The sequence below is a fragment of the Mobula birostris genome, chromosome 18 (assembly GCF_030028105.1).
Source record: "Mobula birostris isolate sMobBir1 chromosome 18, sMobBir1.hap1, whole genome shotgun sequence".
Classification (NCBI taxonomy): Eukaryota; Metazoa; Chordata; class Chondrichthyes; order Myliobatiformes; family Myliobatidae; genus Mobula; species Mobula birostris.
The window spans coordinates 38,588,829-38,601,893 of record NC_092387.1 but is presented as its reverse complement, the minus strand read 5'-3'; the positions used below and the strand labels follow the sequence as shown (position 1 = coordinate 38,601,893).

General features: G+C 41.0%; 2 protein-coding genes across 7 annotated transcripts in view; one reads left to right on the top strand and one right to left on the bottom strand.

The window, feature by feature from the left end:
* Positions 1-13,065, bottom strand: part of LOC140212067 (AP2-associated protein kinase 1-like) — a 178,983-nt gene that overhangs the window by 13,910 nt on the left and 152,008 nt on the right. Inside the window, exons 16-17 of one of the 2 annotated variants that reach the window (XR_011889638.1) lie at positions 3,370-3,457; positions 1,409-1,622 (exon numbers count right to left, since the gene is read on the bottom strand). The gene's annotated coding sequence lies outside the window, so the exon portion shown is untranslated. Of the gene's footprint in view, positions 1-1,408; positions 1,623-3,369; positions 3,458-13,065 lie in introns of those variants that run through there. The other variant, XR_011889639.1, reaches the window with a different exon arrangement.
* Positions 1-13,065, top strand: part of LOC140212069 (progestin and adipoQ receptor family member 3-like) — a 44,737-nt gene that overhangs the window by 27,751 nt on the left and 3,921 nt on the right. For 4 of the 5 annotated variants that reach the window (XM_072282543.1, XM_072282547.1, XM_072282546.1 and 1 more), the window contains 2 exons: positions 1,257-1,457; positions 8,901-8,991. In XM_072282543.1, the coding sequence (XP_072138644.1) occupies positions 1,257-1,457; positions 8,901-8,991 (292 nt within the window). The remainder of the gene's footprint in view (positions 1-1,256; positions 1,458-8,900; positions 8,992-13,065) is intronic. The other variant, XM_072282544.1, reaches the window with a different exon arrangement.

Here is a 13,065-nt window from a genome sequence, read left to right as displayed (position 1 = left end):
GAAAAGGCCCCTTTTATTCCCACTCACTGCCTCCTGCCTGTCAGTCATTCCACTATCCATGCCAGTATCTTTCCTGTAACACCACAGGATTTTATCTTGTGAGGCACCTTATCAAATGCCTTCTAAAAATACAAGAAAATGACATCCATTGCCTCTACTTTGTCCACTCTGCTTGTTATTCCTTCGAAGTACTCTTAACAGATTTGTCAGACAAGATTTCTCCCCTTTACAGAAACCATGGCGACTTCGATTTATTTTATCATTAGTTTCAAAATACCTGGAAACCTCATCCTTAATAGATCCAACACTTTCCCAACCACTGAGGTTAGGCTAACTGGCCTATAATTTCCTTTCTTTTGCCTTCCTCCCTTCTGAAAGAGTGGAGTGACATTTGCAAGCTTCTAGTCCTCTGGGACCATGCCAGGATCAAGTGATTCTTGAAAGATCATGACCAATGCATCTGTTATCTCTTCAGCAACCTCTCTCAGGACTCTGGGATGTAGTCCACCTGGCCCAGGTGACTTATCCACCATAAGACCTTTGAGTTTGCCTAACACTTTGTAATAGTAATGGCACTCACTCCTGCTCCCTGACACTCACAGATCTCTGGCACACTGCTATTGTCTTCCACTGTGAAGACAGGTGCAAAGTACCCATTAAGTTCATCTGCTATTTCTTTGTCCCCCATTACTATCTCACCAGCATTAGTCCCTCTTTCAGAGTGCTATTCAGGTAAAGGGCGTAGGTACTGAACAGAACAATTGATCCAGGGTTGGCTAAGCACTAGATGTCTATCAATTGAAGTTAATCTTTAGGATATAGAACAAAGAAATTTACAGCACATTACAGGCCCTTCGGCCCACAATGTTGGCCCAACCATGTAACCTAGAATTTCCCCAGTGCATAACCCTCTATTTTTCTAAGCTCCACGTACCTATCTAAGAGGCTCTTAAAATAATGCAATAGTAATTGTATTTGGTTCTCATCAACCAGAGAATTACTCTAAGTTAATTAAGTGCTAAATCTGTGAAACTTGGTTAAATTTCTGTCATGGATAAATGAGTTCTGATCAGATTTTGTTTTGTAATCATGGATTTGAAAATTATAATTATTGTTTACTAAATACATAGTTTTTTTTCCTGTTGATGACAGGTTAGTAATGTGTAAACGTTGTCACTTTTAAATGGCCAAAGAGTTTATTAAAATGAAAAAGCCATTTGGCTCTGTAATTATATGCTTTTCCTTCCTCCTCAAAGCAGTATTGGAGACAAGTGTACCTGATAACCGTGCTGGCCATGATTTTTGTGATGTTCCTCACACAAATCCATCCGCAGTATGCCTCGCAACATTGCCACAAGCTACGCATTCTGCTCTTCTGCTTCATTGCCGCCTATGGAGTAATCCCCACAATTCACTGGATATTTCAGAATGGTGGCATTGGGGAACCAGTTGTTAAGGTAGGAAGGATTCTATGGCAGTGCCAACTGTTGTTGCTCTGTGCATTGTCTTTACAAGCTGAGCTCCGGTTTTTACAGTTGTAACGATGATGGCACTGTCAGCAATTTCAGAGCAATAGATGCATAGTTAAGAGCTGTATTTCATAAATTGCTGATGGTATTGCCCTGCGCAAACAGAGGTATGGCTTTTAAGTTCTTGTAGATTGAAATCTGTTTGACTTCACTTCACAAACAAAAGAATTAAATTTTTTATGCAACATTTTCATTCTTAAAAAAACCTTGTTAAAATTTGAATCATATCCAGTTTTTAAGGGATTATTAAGCCATGTTGACCATCTCTTTAATTCCCTCAAAAATGATTTTATCCTGTAAACTCTAAAGAATTAGAAATTAATTTTTATAATTTATATTTAAATTTCTGCTTTACTCATTCATGTAATAAGTCTTAAAATTGTAATATGTAAAATGCTTAAAAGTTAGCTGAACATTAGAGTTTATGCTTGGTTTCTTGGGAAGAATCTATCCTCAGTCTGGTTTGCTGCTCAAATTTCTCAAAGGCATTACTGCTGTGGATGCATTCAATTTAATGACAAAGTGAAAATAATGTCAGGAAAATCCACCCCAGGATGATCACTAAATCTTGGCACACAGCCTTCTTCAAGGGAGGCTGCAAAATCCGAATCATTGTGTTTATTTTCTGCATCTTGTTTATGGGACCTTCCAAAAAAGAGTTGCGCAGGAAGATTCTTTTTCTGTTTTGCACAGTCTTATTTGTCACTGGACTCTTGTGTTCCTGTAAGAAGGTGCATTCTGCATTGCACACAACCTTGTGAATTTGTGAAGACAATGAGGGTGTGCAGAAATTGCATTAGGAATATTAAAGAATGGAAACAAAGTTTTGGTATTTTTTTGTGATTGAAACCAGATGAACCGAAAGCAGTAATTGAACTCAGGCTCTTTGTAGACAGCATCTCACCAGATGTATGAACATAGAACAGTATAGCACAGGAAAAGGCCCTTCAGCCCAGAATGTTTGTGCTGTCCATGGTGCTTATCTGCCTGCATGTGATCCATGTCCCTCTTTTCCATGCATTTCATGTGCTTGACTAAATGCACTATCATGTCTGCAACCGTCAAAACCTTAGGCAATGCGTTACAGGATCATGATTCAAGAATTGTAGTTTTAGGATGAGCAAAGTTCACGGGTAAACAATACAGTTTACTGTTTATCCGAAATGTCAACAATTCTTTTCCTTCCAGAGATACTGCTCAAACTAGTGAGTTCCTCCAGCAGCTTGTTTGTTACTGCAGCTTCTCTTGTATAAACATTACTGTTCTTCTACTGAGTATAAATAAAGGTCACCCTCTGTAAAATCAAGTGGTGCAGCAAAGAAGGAGCCCACTTGGCGTATTAATTTAGTACCAGGTTGTTGGAAGAGTAGTCCATTTGATTCTATGCACCCTGCACTTTCCTAATTTCTCTGTCACTTGTCTTAGAATTATTTAACCAATGCTACTTCGAATCTGTCTTCACCCTTCTGTCAAGCAGTGCATCCAACATCCTACCTTTCATATTGTTTACAAAAAATGTTTTTGATCTCATTGATACTGTTTTTTATTTAGTAAATAATTCAAGAACATCCCCATCTTCAGAGATGGAAGAATCTAGGTTATGTGTGTCAAAAGCAAAACTTAATCATGTGGAACAACACAAAGAGCTTGAGAAACTCATCGGGTCAAGCAGCATCTGCGGAGAGAAATGGACAGTTAATGTTTCAGGACCTGAAACCTTGACTGTTTATTTCTCTCCACAGATGCTACCTGACTTGCTCTCTTCCTCCAGTGCCTTGTGCGTCACTCCAGATTCCAGCACTGCACTTTCCTGTATCTCCACTAAATCATGTGGACCTACCTTCAGCCAGAAGTGCTGAGTGGGCAATTCATCTTCTCTTTCTTGTGAGTCCCCTGCTGCCACACAAGTCAGTCCAGCCTTTTCAATTCTGTCCGTAAGAAACAACAGCAAGTTAAGACAAAGAGACCAGGTAATTACCCAGTTGAGATGCTGAAAACACATTTTATAACTTGTCTTGCCTCTAGCCTGGCTAGTCCTTTGTGTTATAACAGTAGCTTTCCCCCCATTAGATGGAAAATTGTTAGGGTTTGTGCTGTTTGTAAAAATCAGCAAGTTTCAAATACACTGAACCAGCATTTAATTACCCTTCTCTAATTAGCAGATTTTGAAATTGTACAATACCTCATACTTCAGATCCAGGTCCTGAAGATATTTCAGAGCAGTACCTACCTTAAAACTATATCCTGGACCTTATACCAATGCAAAAAAGTAACCTTCCATACAACTTTTCATATTTGACCAATTAGCTGATTTTACATTCATTGGCTCTTTTGTTCTATGAGTTTCAGTTTTATGTGCGGATCTAATGGATAACATTTTATAAAAATATTTTTTGGGAAGCCTACATGCAGAATCTCAAAATGCTCAGTTCTCATCCATTCCTCTTTAGCTATCTCATTAAAAGAAAAAGCCCAGTTAGTCAGCAAAATTTCCCCTTGATAATACTCGCTACCTTTCCTTAATTAGAAGAGGCTTTTCCAAGGCATAATTTTATCCAACATTGTTTTTAGTAATCACTGTTCATAATTAAAATGGAAACTTCTGAATTCCCCAGCTCTTTCATGCCACATCTGTGTCTGTTCCAGGAGGATTAGTGGGCTGCACCAGATCCTCTGTAATTTTTGTTCTTGTTTCCACCAGCAACAGATCGGATGCCATCCAGTTTAAGTGATACCTGCCATTTCAGTACCTTCTATTTATCTAATTTTATCTCATCCAGTAATATCCAAGCAATTTACTTGCTTAATTTTGACAAGTCATCTTCCTTACTAAACACAATTTCAGAGTACCTATTGAGAGTTAGTGCCCTATCTTTTGTCTTCTAATTGGCCCATGGTCCTTCCGTCCGATTATTCTTTCAGTATAATTAGATATGTGTTTTGTCTGCTACTTTTTTTGTTCTTACTCCTACTTGGTTCCTTTTAACTGCTCTCAGTTTACATTTTTCTCTTTCTTCACCCTGATGCCCTCTGTTATATAATCAAGTTGATGTCTGCCTGTTCTTAAAAACGCAAACACGAGGAATTCTGCGGATGCTGGAAATTCAAGCAACACACATCAAAGTTGCTGGTGAACGCAGCAGGCCAGGCAGCATCTCTAGGAAGAGGTACCGTCGACGTTTCAGGCCGAGACCCGAAGGTACCTCTTCCTAAGGATGCTGCCTGGCCTGCTGTGCTCACCAGCAACTTTGATATGTCTACCTATTTTTGTTTGTTTTCTTCATTTCACTCTCTAACTCCTTCATAGTCCAGGGCCCTCCAGTTTTGTGCGTGCTCCTAATGCTCTTTGTGGAAACAAACCTGAACCGTCAAGCTACTGCAGATCATTGTTGTATAGACATTAGAGAGTAGAAGCCGGCTCACAGGCCTGCCCTGCCATTCATTGTGATAAATTGCGTATGCTCTTCTTCAATACGTAACCTCTTCCAAAAATGTATGTCTCTTTAAATATCACCAGTGATCTGGGGCTCCATAACTTATGCTTGAGAACACCAGGGATTCATCACCTTCTGTGAGAAGAATTTCCTTAGTTTTAAGTGACTCCCATCTTGCCATTGTGTCCCCTTGGTCGAGAGTCTTTCACTAATGACAATATCTTATCATCTATCCTGTTGTGCCCACTTAGGGTCCTGTATGTTTCAATAAGATCACCTCTTATCCTATAAAACTGCAAAGAAAACATCCAAATTTTTTTTGAACCCATTCATCCCAGAAATTTATCTAGTGAATCCCTTCTGGACTGCCTCCAATATTGGTACGTCCGTTCTTAAATGAGGCAAACAAACCATACATGACACCAGGTGTGGGCTTGCCACCATTTTGAACAACTTTAACAATACCTGTCTATTTTGTTACTCGAATTCCATGACAATAAACAGCAATAAACCATGTGGCTTCTTAAATCCATGTTGAGCCAGTATGCCCATCAACACCCGGACCACTGTGGGCTGCAGCCTCTCCCCCATCTGCCTTTTGATTCTTCGTACTGAGGTGCACGAGTGCACAGTTTCTAACATTAAAGTTCATGTGCAGCTGGTGGGGCCACTGCCTCACAGCCCCAGTGACCTGGGTTCAATCCTAACCTCTGTGTGGAATTTGCATATCTTCCCTGTGATCATGCTGGTTTCTACCCACGTTACAGAGATGTGTGTCGACAGCCACAGTCAATTTCCCATAGTGTGTAGGTGAATGTTAGAAACTAGGGCAAGTTGATAGGATGTTTGACAATGGGATTTAGGGTAAATGGCTGGTTGATAGTTGACATGGATTTGATGGGCCTAAGGACTTGTTTCTGCTCTGTATCTCTATATCCCATTATGGGGTCCAAATGTTGTCATCACACACCCACTCCGACTAATTTTCCTCATTATATTACCACCTACCAGTCTTTGACTTTAATTTACTTAGATCCTGTCCCTCCTCAACTTAATGAAACTAGCCCTCCTCTTGGGGGCAATTTCTAGTTTGCTCATTATCCTTCTTCCTAATTAATGCAAGCTTTATGATAGTATGATTGCTGTTTCCCAGAAAACGTAGCAACGTTGCTTAAGTAAACAAATGCACAGAGAAATCACGTGTATATAAAGACAAATGAGTGGTACTCTTCTGTACATATTCATAATTTTAGTTATTTAAGATTTTTAGATGGCTAACTAAGTTAAGCTATATTGGGAATTGTGCTTTCAGCAACCAACATTTAGTATGGTAGTACTTAACAAGTAATCCATACTCTGTGCAAGAAGAACAAACCAAATCTCTCCTGATGGAGCGAGATCCAGGCATGTTCGAGGTGAAATCAGAGCGGAGTGGAGGAGAGGCAGATTCAAGGCCCGCCCACCTAAACTGAGAGCAAGGTTTGATCGATCTATGTGCTGGGCCAATTTGGAAAGGTCAGGCACAGGCCAAAGTGTGGCAGCGGAGTCCAGGCCCAGAGCATATCAATGCAACAGGACCTGGGTCCTGTTGCTGAGGAATGACCTGATATTTGGATGATTTAAACGAGGCCAGATGGATTGAAAAGTCAGGCTGTCAGGACCAGAGGTGAGGGTCGGGCCATTTCTGCTCACTGCTCCACGACATTTACTCCACTCCGTGCTGAACTGAGGTTGTGGCCTGCTCGGGCTGTTCCAGGGTTCGTGACTGAGAATCCACTTTCACTTTAGATGCTACTATATCTCTCTCTGCACATTGGGTGTTTGTTGGTCTTATGTTTTAAATGGGTTCTTTTAGGTTTCTTTGTTTTGTGGCTGCCTGTTTGGAGACAAATCTCAAGGTTGATTAATGTCTGTATTTTGATATAAAATGTACTTCCAACTTTGAATGTGAACTTTTGATTGAAAGCTCTGATAACATTATATTGACTTTGATTAGTCAATGGAACGTGAAGGGACAAGCTAATCCTTGGAGCAGAGAAATATTTGAATCAGCCTTGTGCATGTGCAGCTAGCCAGAAGGTATTGAGGCCCTGATTTAAAGCTTTAAGCAATGATTTACAATAAACACAAAGGAGTCTGCAGATGCTGGAAATCCAGAGAAATGAACACAAAATGCTAGAGGAACTCAACAGGTCAGGCAGCATCTATCCCTGGGCCTGACGAAGCGTCTTGGCCTGAAATGTTGATTGTTTATTCCACCCCATAGATGCTGCCTGACCTGCTGAGTTCCTCCAGGAATTTACAATTAAATCGGTCGGTACTAATCCATTCTTGTGTGTGATAAATGTTTAAGAAAGTGCCTCTATTTGCACTTTTCAAAAATTTTGATATTTCATATATATTTTTATAATTTCAGTATTGCCAGTGAAATAAGTAACTCCCGTGCTAACCACCTTTAATGTCTAATCTACTAAATCAAGTTTTAAACAAAAATTAACTGTAGCTACAGCTAATTTGGACAAGTCATTGAAGAAACTCAGCTTCTGGGTATTGTTTTGTATATTAGAAAGTTTTTGTCAGCAGAAGAGGAATAATGTTGTTTGCTGTCAATCATTTACTAGTGGTTATGGATTGGTGTGCTCCAGGGCAGGGATTGCATTGTTGACATTCTGGAACTTAATTACATTGAGCAACACACACAAAATGCTGGGGGAACTCAGCAGTCTGTGCAGCATCTAATGGAAAGGAGTACAGTTTCAGGCCGAGACCCTTCCTCAGGACCTGAGAAAAAAAGATGAGGAATCAGTGTTAGAAGGTGGAGGGAGAGCAGGAAGAAGCACAAGGCGATAGGTGAACTGGGAGGTGGGAGGGGTGAAGTAAAGAGTCTGGGAAGTTGACTGGTGAAAGAGATACAGGGCTGCAGAAGGGGGAATCTAATAGGAGAGGACAGAAGGCCATAAGAAAAGGGAGAGGAGCATCAGAGTTCAGGCAAGGAGATGAAGTGAGGGAGGGAAATGGGGAATGGTGAAGTGGGGGGGGGGGAATGGCCATTACCAGAAGTTTGAGAAATCATTGTTCATGCCATCAGGTTGGAGGCTACCCAGATGGAATACAAGGTGTTGCTCCTCCAACCTGAGTGTGGCCTCATCATGACAGTAGAGGAGGTCATGGATTGACATGTCAGAATGGGAATGGGAAGTGGAATTAAAATGGGTGACCACGAGGAGATCCTGCTTTTTCTGGCAGACTAGTAGGTGCTTGGAAAAGCAGTCTCCCGATCTACGTCGTGTCTCACTAGTATACAGGAGGCCACATCGGGTGCATCCGATACTGTAGATGACCTCAACAGATGCACAGGTGAAGTATCACCTCTCCCTGAATGGTAGTGAGGGAGGAGGTGTAGGGGCAGGTGTCACATTTGTTCCGCTTGCAAGGATAAGTGCCAGGAGGGAGATCAATGGGAAGGGACGAATGGTCACATAGGGAGCGATCCCTGTGGAAAGCAGAAAGCAGAAGGGAGGGAATGATCTGTTTGGTGATGGGATCCCATTGGAGATGGTGGAAGTTACGGAGAATAATGTGCTGGATGCAGAGGCTGGTGTAGTGGTAGGTGAGGACAAGAGGAATACTATCATGGGTGGGGTGGCGAAAGGATGGGGTGAGGGCAGATGTGTGTGAAATGGAAGAGTTGCAGTTGAGGGCAGTGTTGATGGTGGAGGAAGGGAAGCCCCTTCTTTGAAGAAAGAGGACTACTGAGTTATTCCAGCATTTTGTGTGTCTGTTGCTTGGATTTCCAGTATCTGCAGATTTTCTCTTCTCTACTAATTATACTGACTCTTAAGTTAAAACCATGAAAATCAAAAAATGGTAGTATTGAATTAATCCAATCATTCTTGAGTATTTCTATTTTTTCTGAAGCTTAGTCCTTTTTTCCTAGGTGTTTGCACCCAGAGTGGGTATTATGTATCTTCTAGCAAGTTTGGCGTTTCTGTTTTATTACAGTAAAGTACCTGAGAGGTATTTTCCTGGTAAGTCATTCAAATTTTTTTCTCTTCCTCTTTTCACTCATTTCTTTTCCTCCCTCCCCGTCCCTCTGCCCTCTGCTCCCGCCGCCACCCTCCCCATACCAAATCTCAAATTTCAAATGAAATATAGCCGCTGGTATGCCTTCTAACTAATTGTATCAACATGTTCATCTCAGGATAGATCTTTGGAGATGTTGACACCCTTTCCACTGCTGACTCCTGGTGCATGTTCTCCCAACTTTCACTTCCTGAAGCTCACAGTCAATTCCTTGGTCTTACTGGCGTTGAGTGCAAGGTCATTGATGCGATACCACTCTATCAGCTGATCTATCTCACTCCTATACAGTATGCCTATGCACAATATTTGTTACATTATTGCCTTAAATTCACTCCATCTTCTGCCTTTTCATGTTCATTTTGAGTAAGTTCCTATGTACACCATAGAATATAGTATAGGCCATCATTACTTAGTATCAAGACAGTCAGAATTCCCAGAAAGAACTCATAATCTTTCCTCCGTAGAAATTGCCTTTGCCACAGGATATCATAGTTTTGTTGTCCAATGGGAAAGCTGTAATTTGCCGTGACTATTTGAGTTATCAGTATTTCACTACTCTACCTACCAGCTGATTGTGCCATAGTAGTTCCTAAAGATGAAGTGCTGGATGGGACTCATCACAGAATTTGTAATCCACCTGTCATGCTGCAAATTAGTGTAATATTTAAACATCCATCTGTGTATCCAATGGAGGCAAGTACGTCAGGTTGTATCGGAAAGATTTATTTATGCATTGTATTATGATTTTACACTTTCCCAAACAGAGTACACATCCTTTACAGAAATAAGCAGCAGAAACTCTCCTCCTTACCAGAAATGTATGCACATCCACTGAAACAATGCTCCTTGTTCAGAAGTGTTGAATTAGCAGGTGTACGTTCAGATGATGCAAGATGTGCCTATCCCTCTCTTTCTCCCTCCCTCCCTCCGCCATTCTTTTCTCTGACTTTTTTCCCCCATTCGTTCTCTCCCATTTGTTCTCCTTTCAGTATTCCAGGGTTCTTCCTTTCCAGTTGATGCTTAACTCGGGCTTGTGCTTTTTTTCTGGCAGTGTTCCAGGTGGGGAAGTGAATGATAAATGTTGGCCTTACCAGTGAGCACATACCTTAAATTTATCATTAAGCTGGGGTTTTACTCTACATTTTCTTAGTATGAATAAGAATATTCCTGAAACTGAAACTACTACCCTCTTCCAACCAAATCATGGTGAGACCAAAAAAAGGTTGTGCAATACTAATTTAGCTTTTTCTTCTACACAGATTTTATTGGTTCCCTTACAGTTTCTTTTTTTTATTGACGGATTCTGTTGGATGTCCAGTGCATCCAAGTTGGAGCAAAGATGTAATATCAGGCTGAAGCTGAGAACAAAGTGTAGCAGAGCAGCTGGGCCTTTGGCCCACAATTAGTAGTCAAATGTCCAAACAAACTACTTCCTTCTCCCTACACACTGCCCATACCCCTCCACTTCCTGCACATTAATGTGCCTGTTCGTCTCCACCACCAGCCCAGACAGTGCATTCTAGGCATTCACCACTCTGTTGGGGGGGAGGAGGAGGGGAGGCAGGAAATTGCCATGTACATCTCCTTTGAACTCACCTCCTCTCTCCTTAAATGCATGCCCTCTAGTATTGGACAATTCAACCCTGGAAAAAGATACCAGCTGTCTAGTCTATCTATGCCTCTCATAATCTTATAAACCTCTATCAGATCTCACCTCAGCCTCCGCCACTTCAGAGAAAACAACCCACATTTGTCCAAACTCTCCGTCAGCACATGTCCTCTAATCTAGGCATCATCTAGTAAACCTCTTGTGTACCCTGTCAAGTCTCCTCCTTCCTATAATGGGGTGATCGGAACTGAATGCAATACTCCAGATTTGACCTAATTAGTGTTTTACACTTCTGAACTTTGAAACATTCCCTGCCTAATAAATACAGGCATGCTATATGCCTTCTTTACTGCTCTTACAAACTGTGTAGTCACTTTCAGAGAGCTATGGATTTTGCTGTCCAAGATCCCTCTGCCTATTAATACCATTAAGAGTCCTGCCATAAACAGTGGACTGTCTAGTTACATTTTCAAAATGCAGCATTTCCCAGAAGGCACAAAATAAATACATCCCAAAGATGAAGTAGTATTCTGAAGGGAGAATGAGGCAACCATAGCTGTCAAGGGAAGTTAAAAGACAACATAAAAGCAAAAAAGAGGGCATAAAATATAACAAAATTTAGTGAGAAGTTAGAGGATTAGAGAACTTTTAAAAGCCAATAGAAGGCAACTAAAAGCCACAAGGAGAGAACAGATGATATCTGAAGGGAAACTAGCCAATAATATAAACGAGGATACCAGAAGTTTTTTCAGATATATAAAGAGTAAAAGGGGGGGGGTGCGAGTTGATATCAGACCACTGGAAAAATGATGCTGGCGAGGTAGTGATGGGGGACAAAGAAATAGCAGATGAACTTGATAAGTATTTTGCTCAGTCTTTACTGTAGAAGACATTAGGCATATACTAGAAATTCAATTATGTCGGGGGAAGAAATGAGTGTCATTGCTATTACTAACGAGAAGGGGTTTGGAAAACTGAAAGGTCTGAAGGTAGATAAGTCACCTGTAACAGATGGTCTAACACCTCAGGATTCTGAAAGAGGTAGCTGAAGAGATTGGAGGCATCTTTCGTCAATCATTAGATTTTGGAATGGTTGAGGAGGACTGGGAAATTGTAACTGTCACTCCACACCTTAAAAAGGGAGGGATGCAGAAGAAAGTAGGCCAGTTAGCCCAACTTCAGTGGTTGGGAAGATGTTGGAGTCCATTATTAAGGATGAGGTTTCATTTACTTGGAGGCACATGATGAAGTTGGCTGAAGTCAGCATGGTTTGCTTTAGGGGAAATCTTGCCTGACAAATCTGTTGGAATCTTTTGAGGAAATGACAGGCAGGATAGACAAAGGAGAGTCAGTGGATGTAGTATACTTAGATTTTTAGAAGCCTTTTGTCAAGGTGTCACACATGAAGCTGCTTAGCAAGGTAAGAGCCCAACGTATTACAGGAAAGATACTAGCATGGATAGAAGATTGGCTGACTGGCAGGAGGCAAAGAGTGGAATTAGATGGGCTGATTCTGGTTGGCTGCTGGTGACAAGTGGTGTTCAGCAGGGGTTGATATTGGGACTGTTTCTCTTCATATTGTATGTCAATAATTTGGATGATGGAATTGATGACTTTGTGGCCAAGTTTGCATCCAATACAAAGACAGATGGAGGGGCAGGTTATGATGAAGCAGGAAGTCTGCGGAAGATGTAGACTATTTTCTAAAAACTTTGGGTCTGTATTCATTTGAACTTAGAAGAATGGGGGGCCTAGATTGAAAGGCCTGGATAGAGTGGATGTGGAGAGGATGTTTCCTATAGTGGGTGAGTCTAGGACCAGAAGCCACAGCCTTAGAATAAAGGGATGTTCATTTAAAACAGAGATTAAAAGGAATTTATTCAGCCAGGGGGTGGTGAATTTGTGGAATCCATTGCCACGGACGGCTAGGGAGGCCAAGTCATTGAATATATTTAGAATAGAAGTTGATAGGTTCTTAATTAGTCAGGGTGTCAAAGGTTATGGCAGAAGGCAGAAGAATGGAGTCGAGGGGGATAATAAGTCAGCCGTGATGGAATAGACTTGATGGGCCGAATGGCCTAATTCTTCTTCTAAGTCTTGTGGATGTTCTCTCAAAACAGACTATATTTGATTGGATTTTAGATTGGTTTAGTGTTTAGGTTAGTTAAAAGAAAAATTCCCTTCTGGGTAGAGGAGCACTGTACTATATTTGACTAGTATTATATTCAGAGATCTAGACTGTTGATATTGGGAATTGAAATCTACAATAAAAGCTCGTATCAGTAAAGATCACCGTGAGACTTCGTTTTTAAGTTTCTTGCAACCTACCTAGTCGTTTGACTCACTGTTTTTACAGAACATTCCTACCAAGTCCTTGACCCATGCACTTCCATGTAATCTATTCTTTCTC